The following is a 13,108-nucleotide window of genomic DNA, read 5'->3' on the forward strand; positions in this document are numbered from 1 at the left end:
TACTTATTTCTTTCCTATTTTTTATTGTCTTATACTTATAAATTGTACTCATATAAGTATAATTATTTAATTTTATAAATTTGATAAATTTAATAATATTTTATAAATTTTATATTATGTTTTATATGGGATAATTATATTGGGATAATTAAATGATTTGAAAAATTGAAGTGCTTTCGGAGAGGATTTGAAAAATAATAAAAGATTCGAAAATTTGTATAGACTTGAATGATTTAGAAGGTTTGAAATGTTGAATACTTTGAACAATCTTAAGGATTAGGAGAATTTAAAGAGTTTTAAATATTTGAGAGTTCTGAAAGCTTTATTTGGAAAATTTATCGAGTTCGAAACGTTTGAAAGATTTGAGAAGCTCAAATGTTGTAAAAATGAAAAATTTAACGATTTTTAACACGTGAAAGTTTAAAAGGTTTCGAAGATAGGAATTACCTGAAGCTATTTTTGTGCTTTCTAACTTATCAGGAATTAACATCTTTTTAAATGAAATTAATTTTTTATTTCAGTTTTAAAAATTCCAGAAAAATTTTCAATTTAAATGTTTTTAATTTTTGTATTTAGTCTTTTAATTTTAAATTGGTAAAAAGAATTCAGAAGTAATTAAAGATATTCTCGTGTTTTGTAACATCCAAGTAATAAAGAAGTTAATATTTATACAACATACATCATTGCTTAAATATTGAAATTATAACATAAATGAATAAGAGCTACAATAATTACTCATTTCTTATTTATTCAAAAATAAATTAAAAGCCAAAATCGTATTACCAAAATTTTTCATACATATTTTTTTCATTAATTTTTTACACGAATTTTTAAATTCGTATATTTTGAAAACTTTTCTTCATAATATGGATTTTATATTTTTGAATACCTCTTTTCTATCTCTGTTCCTCTTCCCAATCGTGTCATACTAAAATAATTCTTCTTAGCCTCCAAGCAACATAAAAATCAATAAGAATAAACTTACTATATATTCGCACATAACCTCTACATTATACTACCAAAACTCCTCCTGGAGAACCAGTCTAACTTCCTTATCCGCAGCCGAATAAATTGACTTGAAACTGCGATGCACCCAGCAAACACCCGAAAAGCCGATCTTCGATATTGTCTCCGGGCGAGCCCATTGGCACTCGTGGAGGACAAAAATCCCCTGCTAACCCGGTCAATATTTCCAGGACGAACGAAGAAATCTCATTTGCAACCGCGTCACAGTCGATTCTCGCTCGGTCGACTAGGGACGCTTTGCAACCAGCTCACGATTCACGTTTCCGTTTCTTCTCGCGTTCCCTCCATGGAAATAATATTCTTTTCTCTTTTTCTTTTTTTTTTTTTTTATCCCTTTCGAACTAGTCAAAGTGGAAAAGAGCGGTATCTCGAGGGTGGGCATCGATGTTCCTTCGACCGGGACGTGGGCGGCCGAGATGGAAAATAAAATTGAATTATGCATCGCTTCGTTGACCCAGAGAGATAGGACGAATAGAAAAAGAGAGTCTCGCGCAGAAATAATTCAGCACCTGCCGGCACCGATTTCAAAATTCTCCCACGCGATCGATACTCGACGACGTTTCCTTTCGTTGAGGTGGAGGGGCGGGAACGCGCACCGTCTCCCTCTGGGGAATCCCCCTGTACAGTCTGTTAACTCTGAAGGGTAATGGAATAAAATGTGTCCAGTCTTTTAGCGCTTGGGAGATATGCAGTCGGATGTTTTTCGTTCCAGCTTGTAACATTCAGATAATTGTAGCTTGTAATATATCTACTTAATTTCATTTTGGTTCGTACGAATATGATTAATATACATTTAATACTGAACTAGCGACCTATGAGATATTCTATTGCAGTGATACAATCATGTTAACTATGTAACATAAAATAATTTGTTTTATTACTACATCAGATAACGCTGTGAAAAGTGTTGAGAATTGTATAAAACAAACGCAACACCTGTCTTGTCCCTATGGCGATTCGTGAGACATCTGTGAGACACTAACGGAAACATCGCGAAGAGAAAACTCACTAGATATATCTTATCACGAAAATAATTGCATTTTGATTCCTCAAAATTGAATTTTAACTCGATATCGGATCATTTAATTTGTTTCCATCTTTTCTTTCAACCTCGTCGTAACTTAGTACATGTATATCTTGTAAAAGCTCGCAGAGATGTCGCAGGAATTCATCAGCAGAGAACACTCAAGATAATTCGTACCCTATGCAGCACGGATGGTAATCGACTCGGAAATGAGAATCAGAGGTTGCATCTACAGGTATAGCCTCTGCTTAAAATTAATTACGCGAGATTCGTGTGCTATAAACGGGTTCCGATGGTATATACCAGACGTCGGGATATCGGTCTGTCTCGGAGCGCCGGCGTTGTGCCTACAGTCGTGGAATTAGGAGGCCTGTAAGATTTCACGCTGATATTTCACGCCTTCGCCACTAGACGGAGCTTGGTGTCTTTTCCGTACACATTGGGAACTTTCGAAAATTCCACGATCTTTCTCCACAGTGGTTAACTTTGATATAAGGACTCATATAGATTGTTAAAACAGATAATGGCTGAACTAGATAAGGAGAACTCTAAGAATAGATATCTTGCAAGTGATGCTATTGCTGCTATGGTACTTTTATTGAGTGCAGCTTTTGAGTGTCCATAATGGGATACGATCAGGAAGAAAATGGCTCAGATGCATAAGAAATTATCTTATCTATGGGAAGAAAAATGTGATGGAATTTATAGACTATTTTTGAAATATGATTCATGCAAAAAAATGGTTAAATTTAGAAAGTAAATATAATAGGTAGGCCAATTTGAAATTTATTTTTCGTAATTTGATTGTTTCAGAGAATTTGGAAAATATCAAATAATTGTTTATGTAGAAATTGGAAAATATATCGAATAATTATTACATTCAAATTTGTGTAGAATTCGAACAAATATACTGCATTAGTAATAAATTGCTTACTAGATATTTACATAAATATGTGCGCATATCAAATTTAATAATCAATTTCTGTTTGCCATATAGAAACAATCGGATCAATTTACATTTATAATTGTGGCTGTTTATTTGTTTCCAGTCTCTCGAAATTATATTATTTTAATTGGTCAATAACTAATTTGAAATGTGCTTTGTTTACTCTATTAAATATTTCTCGAAATACACAACAGTATGTTGTATAATTAAAAGCAAAATATTCATCACCACAATGCTACTTGAACGTCAAATTTAATTTTATACTTTTCCTATTACATTGAACCACATTACGTGTTGCTTGACCGACTGTATATTGTCTTCAACTCGGAAGCACGCGGCTGTTCGTCGATAAATTATCATACGATAAATTCGCGTTATATTTCCGTGTTGCGACCGTACCGACGCTTTATTTGCCAAGCATTTACATAAAGGCGATAAACGGATCGATTCTCATAAATCAGCGGGAGACGTCGGACCGTAGAAGTGGCGCGGTAATGGCTGTACGGGACTATCTTGGCGTTTTAGAAAGCTCGTTTTTTCCCTATCGTTTCTCTCCGCGAATGACATTTTTACGATCCCTAAATCCAGCTAGAGACCTGAGAGAATTAATCGACGATCGTACTAGCATTCGGTATCCTTGGAGTCTAGATCGATGCCGCCCTCTGAACTGCGTCTCGCGAACTTTTCTTGCTTGCACTGCAGTAAACTTTCGTTCGAGATTATCGAGTATCGCTTTAACGATAATTATATACGTGCAAAGTTTCTTCGATTATTTAGTAGTTGGAGATACTTGATATTTAAAAGACGTTAAATTTATATGTGGAATTTGTGCACATTGACTTTGACATCTCCGTTGTGCTACTATTGTCAAAACTATGATAAAATCACTAGACAGAAATGAAATAGAAAATAAGCAATAAGGAAAGAAATATCTATACGATTCAGAAGTAATTTCAAAGGATTTTCCACGGTTTCATTCTCTTATTCTTGTATTATCTCGCATGGTATGACAGCATCCATTCAAAACGAGTAGGATTTACCAACAGCGTATCGCTCGCAACAGAGAAATCGGGAACGTTCAATTTTCAACGGGTCGGTTCGACCATAACGTTTGTCGGATTTGTCGAGGCAATATCGTGCGATGAAAAGGGATTTCTCTTTCCATCGAAGACGTAGCAGAAGCAACGGAGACCAATGAATCAAGCTATTCGACGATCGGACGGCCTTTGATGTAATCTCGCAAACACTGAACTTTCCAACGTGACTCCACGCGTTAATATTTGTCAGCCATTTTTTCCCCTGTCGAACACGGTTAGAAGCGATTACCTGTTGGTATCGGTGATGGATCGTTGAAGTCATCGCGTTGAACACTTGTTACGCGATACTTTAAAAGGGAGAAGCAGCCATGACTGGAAGAATAACAAGAAGTAGAATCTAGTCGTAATGGCGGCGGGAATCTTAGAAACGGTCAATCGAGATGAACGAACTAACTGTAGATGGACTGACAGTTAATGAGTGAAGATATTGTCAGACGATTGCTTGATACGTGTAACTTGATGTTTTGACACCTTTTGTTAGTTTATGTGTTCTAAGAATATGTTGTAGAGATATATGAATGTATAATTAAGGTTTTGGGCTTGAACACTTTGGCAGAGTGAAATATTCATTTGAAAGAAGTATAAAAATACTGGTAATTAATAGGTATTACAATAAATAATAAATAACAAATTATCTGTTATTAACATATTTGATTAACAAATGTTTCGTCTTACACGATGCGACACTCGTTCTTTCTTCAAGAACTTCGTATCTGTTTTATCTGTCATATGCGTTGAATATAGTTCTTAAACTCACGACACTGAATCGTAGAGGGCGCAACAAAACCTCTAACTGTTTATATATTCAAATTAATCCAATAAACGATTGGTCAATAACGGATCATAATCGATGACGATAAACGTGTATGTTATCAAAGATAATTAATGTCATTGTGCGACAAATAATTTTATAGACAATTTTACAAAAACAGTAAAGGTATTTGTATAAAAAGCGAAATAGTGAAATCTTTATTATATGTATAAAGTTCTTTTTTTCTGATAATTCTTATGTGTCATATACATGTGTGTGTGTGTGTATTCTCTTAAAGCTCAGAGATTCGAGTCTTTTTGTGGAGAGAGCACGTAAAAATATAACTTCTTGTACTACAAGTAATGGTACACTAACAAGTACTTATTGCTTTCTTTTTTCCAGGGCTTCTTTAGGAGAAGCATTCAAAAGCAGATAGAATACAGGTGCCTGAAGGACGGCAACTGTCTGGTCATCAGAATAAGTCGGAACCGCTGCCAGTACTGCAGATTCAAGAAGTGCCTAGCTGTCGGCATGTCCAGGGATTGTAAGTAACCACTTATACTTTTTCTCAAGTCACTACAGTACAGTAATGTAGAACGTATAAAAAAGACAACTTTCGAAAAAACTTTCGAAGAGATATAATTTAAAATATAATTCAAAAATATGATTTATCCTTGACATTTTTTGTTATAAATTTATATAGCTATAATTATTTTATGCTTTAATTATCATTTTTATGTAAACATAATGAAATACGCTTTTTAACAAAATTTTAATGAAAAGAAGTACCGAATTATTACCATTTCGTTAGTTATAATTACAAACGATATATTGTCATTTTCTTTATAATGACAATAGAAATGTCATATTAATATATAAATTTCAATTTATTCTGAGATACAAGAATGAAATTTAATTGACTTATCGTGATTTAATTTATAGCTGTTTTATTTTATTTCCGTTACTTAGTACCTTTTCAGATTGTCCACTGAGCGCTAAGAGCTTAATGAAAGCAAAGAAGAATGTGTTTAAAATGCGTAACAGCAGACGCAAATTATTAAACTTCACCTTGGGAACAAGTACCCCATTGTTGCATCTAACAGTCTTGGAAACCTTTCTTGGGTACCCGTTATATACCATTACGCGGCACAATTTTATGAAAACGTTATAATCAAGAAAGGAATCAAATTATACATCCTCCTTTTAAACGTAAAATATTAATTTAAATTTGTCTTCGTTTAAAAACCTAGAAACTTAGTATTTCCAAAGTAGCAGTCATCAATAATCACCAATAAGAAAATTGATCAATTGAGGTTAGGAAAAGATACTTATCTCTTTTTAGTATTTATCAAAAAATTATTATAACAGAACCTAATTAAACAGAATACAAAATATAATTGTGAAAGTTCTTTTCGTTTCGTATAAACGACACAAAATTTCTTATTAACTTTGCACTATAGATAACCACAATATAGGTTAGGTAATTCCGTAATACCACGTTTTATTTCGTGTTCTATATTCTCCGCGTTAAACACGGTTAATAATTTCCATCGTACAAAACGCAGATTACAAAGTAAAATTGGATAACCTAAATTACCTCATTACACAAAATACGAAATCAACGGACCAAATCGATAACGTAGAATGCAGGATTTTTACAGCAATCGAGCGATAGAAAATAGTTACTTGTGTTATTTTATTATCGATTAAATCATTCGAACAAAATGTCGAACTCTTTGATTCTTTAGCGGTGAACGTCGCTTGGAGTTCGCGTTTATTTACGATTGAACCAACGACTCTTTATGTGCCCAGTAGCAATAAGCAGCTCGTCTTTCAGTTTCCGAGAATTCTGGCGCTCGTCGAGTAGCGTGAGGGTTAGGTAAACTGAAACGAAGTTGGCTACATAATTAAACGTCAAAGTTCCATCGTGCAATATGCGGCGGCGTATAATAGGAAACCGACGGAGCTTCCCGGCTCGTATTGTCGGCGAAATCGTAATAAGCTGCTGCTAGTCTTGTGATCCGCTTAAGAAGCGGATGTAACCGTGGTAAAGCTGGCCCAAAAGCTTTGGACCCGCTGTTGTCCGCGATAATTCTCTCGAGCATCGTGTAAAACATTAATCTTTCGTAAATATGCTCATTCTCGGGATTGGAGGTTAGGACTAATATGGCGTTCCGTACATGACATACGTTGGAAGCATAAGATTTAATTTTTCGTAGTTGGTAATACACTCAATCCGTTCATATTCACACCGGATGACTATTGTATTGTCCGAGTGTCATTTTATTTCTGTTTTACTTGTTCCTCCATCCTTGCAGTAATATGTTTGGATATAACAATTGCACGCGAGTCGAAAACTGCGTCGTTTTATTTTTATACTCGTGAAAATGTAAATTTGCAGAACCAATGCCAGATTTCTGTAATAATTCTTCTATTCCAGGATCTCGAATGAAATAGATATATAATAGGTGCCTAAAATTAAATCCTTTTTCAATACATATTTCACAATCAAATCGTAACTCAGGGGGTTAATTACATCCTGAATTAGTTAGTAATTTATTATAGAATAAATGTTTATTTGATCACGCGATGCAAATGTATTTCATAATTCATCTGCTCGTGAAATGTAACAAGAAAATTGGAAATTTATTTAAAACTACTTTGAAAGTGTTTGGAAGTTCATATGATTAATGAATACGGGGGATGAAAACTTTCGATGCATAGGGTAATTAACGTTGCCCTTAATCCAACGCTTCTAGAGCTAAATCCCAGACATCGTATTTTTGTAACTTGGCTATTCGGTTCCTTTTATTTCTCTTTTCCTCTTCTTTTTCATTTAACTTCTGTGAATAAAAAGGAACCGATACTTTTCACGGAAGGTAGACATTATTTATTATTTTCCGCGCGATAAATGATTCATTTGAGATTTTATTATCGCGATAATGAAAGCTAGGCGAACAAGGATTCACGAATTTACGATTGTTTGAATGTACGAATTAACAATCGTGTCTTAATCCAAACCTAATCACTCTCAAGCGACCCAATGACTCGTTCTCTCTTTTCCATAATTTTGTCTTAACCTCAAACCTCGTGATTCTCAAAAGATTCAACAACTGATTCTTTCTGTTGTGCCCAATTGTGCCTTAACCCAAACTAAGTCACTCTCAAAAGACTCAATGCTTGGTTCTTTCTGTTCCCCAATTGTATCTTAATCCAAGCAGGTCTAATTACTCTAATGACTTGTTCTCTATGTTTTCCAATTGTGTCTTAACCCGAACCTAGTTATTCCCAAACAACTGAGCAACTCGTTCTCTTTGTTTCAGCCGTTAGATACGGCAGGGTGCCGAAACGTTCGAGGGAACGTGGCCCCGAAGACGCAGTACCGACCACCACGACAACGACCACCACCACTGGTGTACAGCAACTCACGTCTCCCGCTAGTGGCAACAACAACAACAACACCACCAATAACAACAACAACAACAACAACAACACCAGCAGCCAGAACAACAACAACAGCCAGCCCCAGAACGCCATACCCTGCGTGCCACCTGCTGCAGTGGTGGAAGCGGACCAGTCAGACGCGGATGTGAAACAGTTGGCGGTGTACGACGTGATACTTCAAGTTTCCCAGGCGCACCACGCTCACTGCGGCTTCACCGAGGAGTCAACGAGGGGCATCGTCCGGAAACCGATGATAATACCGGTGAGTTCCCTGGAAATTCGGGAGCGAAGTTAGAGGAGCATAGACGCGTTAGCGGTGGATACGACTCGCGCAGATATTACTGGAAGGAACGTTTACCCTAACTTTGGACACCGTTTGGACGATGTAGAAAGTACCATGCTGGAAGTTATCGCGGTTCATTCGTTAGGCTAGATGCTGCTACGTGGAGTTAGTTCCTGAGCCTTTGCAGCCGTTGAAACGATCACGAATCCGCTGGATATTTAGCGATAGAATGCTGCTAAAGTCTCGTTGATCTTGTACGAATAACCTGGAATTTTACAAATCTAGCGAGCAATCGCTGTAGTATCCAAATACTCCACTGTTTGATAATAAACGTACACTTAGCACACAATATACATCAAACTAACGTGTACGACGTAAGACTAATAATAGGATAAATGTACAGTATAATAGATACATTTTCGAGGAAGTTAGACACCAAGTACAAGGCACGTACATTTATAGATCTAGAGAAATAGGGTCCTCGGGCAATAGCAATATCAACGGTGAAATAATATCTTAGAAAGTGGAATTAATAATACGTATAAGATATCAGCAATAGAATAATATTTTAAGTTGCTTAAGTTAATTTTTAAGTTAATTTTTTAAGTCGCTTTCTTTAAAAAGTTAATTTACTTTAAAAAGAAGCTACGAAACGTGGTCATTGTCGTATCCGCTACTAATAATTTGGTTAACATATTAGAATGACATGGTGGAATTGGAACTGGCAGCAACGCCTGTTTCTTTTATAATCCTGCTGATTAGGCGAGTACTTCTTCGCAGCCCGCCAGTCCAGAGGACCCAGAGGCGGCATCCTCGACAGCAGAAACAGTTGAATCGCAAAGGATCTGGCTTTGGCAACAATTCGCCACTAGGGTAACGCCATCGGTGCAAAGAGTGGTGGAGTTTGCCAAAAGGGTGCCAGGATTTTGCGATCTTTCGCAGGACGATCAGCTAATCCTGATTAAGGTCGGTTTCTTTGAGGTCTGGCTAAGTCATATCTCAAAGATGACCACTGACAGTTCGATGACATTCGAGGATGGTACTTATATCACTAGGCAACAAATGGAATTGATGTACGAGGTAAGGATTCGCTCAATATTTTCGACCACCGTGGGTTACAGTTAACCTAAAATGGAAAAGAGTATGAATATTCAGAAATCAGAACATGCTACTTTATTTCTACGTACAAACCTTTATATCGAAGTATTGATATTTGCAAATGGGATCAGGTCTGCATATATAAATTTCGTACATCAAATTCCTCTGGATATTTTTCGATGTTCTTTTCCACGTTGAGGTTTTAATTACTATTAAAGAAGCTTTTCACACTTTTTTGATTCTAATAATACATATATAACATTTTGAAAAGCGTTGCAATACTATGAAATACAAAGGAACATATCTCAATACAAATCTAACCTAACGTTTAAGCCAGACCTAACCACAAAGTTCTAACAATGCAGCGCCTCCTATAACTGTTACATCTACTTACAAAAATTTAACGATATTCCGAATTTCGTCTGCAGAGCTGTTTCTGGATTGGTCTTGCAAGTTTAGAAAACAATATGGCTGTCCTTAAGTAGCATTTTCACGAGTGGAGATTTTATTACCAATTTCATAACCCCGCCAAGAACGGCTCTGCTCGTGCCATAAAATTAGAAAAAAAAAATATCTATATGTGAAAGAAAATTGTTTATTATTTATTAATTGTTTACTAAACAAAACAGCCAGACTTTGTGTCCGCTTTGATGCAATTCACATCGGCCCTAAATGCCCACCAATTGTCGGACACCGAGTTGGGTCTCTTCTCCGGTGCCGTTCTACTGGGTGAAAGGCCGGGTTTGAACGACGTGAAGGCGGTGCAGAGGCTTCAGGACCGTCTGTTGGAGGCGCTAAAGGTGCAAGCGCTGCGGAATCACACAGTTTCCGGCGAGGCTACCTCCGCGAGCGGCTGTTCCGGCGTTTCGAGCGTCTCACAAAGGATACCAGAATTAAGGGCCCTGGGTGCCAGACACGCGAATCTCCTTGACTGGTTCAGGAGGAACTGGACTAAGCTCAAATTGCCACCCCTGTTCGCTGAGATATTCGACATTCCCAAGTGTGAGGAAGATCTTCAATGAAGAGGTGATTGTTCATATTATTTCACACATTCTCTGCCACTTGGGTTCCACTCTGAATTTCTTGTTCAAGTCATTATATTTTCCTTTCCTTTGCATCGGGCAGAATCTCGGTGACACTTTTTGAATGGTACCTGTTTTATCTACATTCCTGAGTTTGATTTTGATTTGCAATCGAATTTGTTAATTTGCATGAGAACGAAAGATTTTAACGGTGCTACCTTAAAGAATGTTTCAGAGCACATCGAGTTAATTCGACGAGAATGAATGGCCCTGCCGGAAGAATCTTTCTAATTACCGGCGTTCATCGCACAAACGCAGCTCGGACTTCGAGGACGATTTGTTTCTGCTCGTTGGCGATGGCGTACAGCGATACGATGACGAGACGACGCTCGGTTTGATTAAGAAGAACAGATAAACTAAGCGAGAATCGTTGCAATCTGACACGATATAGTTGCTGAATTTCGCCACCATGGAATCCATCGTGTGCTCTTCGCCTGATTTACGAACAGGCAGGAAGATGGATCGTTTCTTGTGGCGAAGGGTACAGATTGCCGATTGAAACACTCTTGACACGATGTACGAGAAGGAGAAAGTTTATTCGATTAACAGGGATAGAATGAGTTATACAATGCAGACAATCGACGATTGAATCGATCGATAATGATGTATTGGACAAAGTTTATATATATATATATGAATGGATAACTTTTAAAAAGTTACTAGATTTAAAAGAAAATACTCTTTCTTTGAAATAATTATGAAGACAAGCCCTCCTTCGATTGTTCTAAATCGTGCAAGGGTGAATAGAAGATGCAAATGAAGTTTTACATAGAGCAGAAGGGATTTGTATCATTCGCTACGTGTGCAATATGACGCACTGCTCCAACGGAAGCATTTAAATACTCAGTCGGTGAGGAAAAAAATGATGTTTCGTCATGCTGGTCTCGCGCATATCGTTAATTGCAATAAAGTGGCGCAGTGATCGAACACGCGTTGCGTTGAGAGAAAATAGCACAAAATCGTGATCAATTTACAGGCACGTTTACCATTATGGTTTGTCCAGCTAAACAACTCTTAAGCGAATTTTTTGAAACCATGGATCGTATAAGCGTTTATTGAGACAAGCGGACAGTGTGCAGCGATCTGTCGAAACAGTGGCCGAAATTTCACAAATACTTGTTCAAGGTACAACGTCAAACTTGTAGACATATCGAAAGCATATTATCATATTTTTTTCATGCAATCAACTCGAGAATACTGTTTCCATCCCTAGTGTGAAAATTGTGACTCAATAGATGGCTGCACAGTCATGCGATCGCAAGAAAATAAATATAGCGGTACGTACATGCAAGAGATAAACGCCTATTGCAGCTGCAACGTGGCCGAATGCATGCGCGTGCAAAACTGACACTTACACACTTATATACATATACAAAGTAAAAAGTTTCACGCTATATAAAAGCTCAAAAGGAAATCTTTATAGGACGTATCTCTCTAGATGCATCCGCTACGAATCTCAATCTATGCAATCTCTATTTTTATTACTTGACAAGTAGTATAGTGAATTATCTTTATAGATATTGTTGCATCGCTTCAGGGTGTTCCGCGAAAACTGTGAATAACATATTTGAACAAAGTTGTTCTTTTGTTGAGACTTCTTAAATTGTCGATGTGAGGTTTTTAATGAATAATATCTCGTGACGTAATGAAAAAATGAAAGAAAAAATGGGAAAAGAAAAGAGTTGAACGTTATGTATCATATATAATGTAATTATTGTGTTAAATTGTTGTATTTGTTATCGATCCACGGCCGAAAATCGTTTTCCGATTGTTAACGAAATCCTGAAGTGAGCATGTTTGAATCTTCGAACTTTTGAACACTAATAATTCTCTGACAATGACTAGCATGTAATGTGTATCGATATGTAATTAATATACATATACATATGTATATATACAGTGGTGGATAAAGAAAAATTCGGAGAATTAGCCATCATAAAAGCACTATAATTTATTACTAAATAAATATATTTTATAACACAAGTCAATGGAGTATGCAAACATAAATTATCTGAAAAAAAGTGGAAGATATAATTATATAGATACGAAGAAAAAATATATTTTATTTAAAGAATGACAAATTTTATTATGCAAAAGCAAGTTTAGTTATTACTTTTTACTAATATATTTACATGTATTGAATTTACAATTCAATAATTATTCTTGATTAAGTTTTCTTCACTTATTCCACATAGTCTCTGTATTTTTATGTATATCTCATATTTTTTGTAAAGTATTAAGTATTCAAATTTGTCTATTATGTTTATTTATTTATAAAAATAAAACTACAGATGATGAGTAAAATCTAATTTATGGATTTACTATTTTGTAATATTATTTTTAAAGTTTTAACCTCT

General features: G+C 36.0%; 1 protein-coding gene across 1 annotated transcript; it reads left to right on the forward strand.

Annotated features, from left to right (window-relative positions):
* The first annotated feature begins 5,246 nt into the window (after nt 1-5,246).
* LOC108549432 (Ecdysone-induced protein 78C) lies at nt 5,247-11,299 on the forward strand. Its single transcript, XM_017902801.1, has 5 exons — nt 5,247-5,388; nt 8,168-8,550; nt 9,334-9,651; nt 10,299-10,695; nt 10,917-11,299. Exons 1-4 carry the CDS (start codon nt 5,376-5,378, stop codon nt 10,689-10,691), a joined length of 1,107 nt encoding a protein of 368 aa, XP_017758290.1. The 5' UTR covers nt 5,247-5,375; the 3' UTR covers nt 10,692-10,695; nt 10,917-11,299.
* The last annotated feature ends 1,809 nt before the right edge of the window (nt 11,300-13,108 follow it).

Source organism: Eufriesea mexicana, unplaced genomic scaffold (genome assembly GCF_001483705.2).
Source record: "Eufriesea mexicana isolate 0111107269 unplaced genomic scaffold, ASM148370v2 scaffold2021, whole genome shotgun sequence".
Taxonomy (NCBI): Eukaryota; Metazoa; Arthropoda; class Insecta; order Hymenoptera; family Apidae; genus Eufriesea; species Eufriesea mexicana.

Bases quoted from the DNA above. Each gene is read 5' to 3' on its own strand.
- LOC108549432 (XM_017902801.1), top strand. The intron at 8,551-9,333 runs GTGAGTTCCCTG...CCTGCTGATTAG, and splicing joins GGAAACCGATGATAATACCG to GCGAGTACTTCTTCGCAGCC. The intron at 9,652-10,298 runs GTAAGGATTCGC...TAAACAAAACAG, and splicing joins AAATGGAATTGATGTACGAG to CCAGACTTTGTGTCCGCTTT.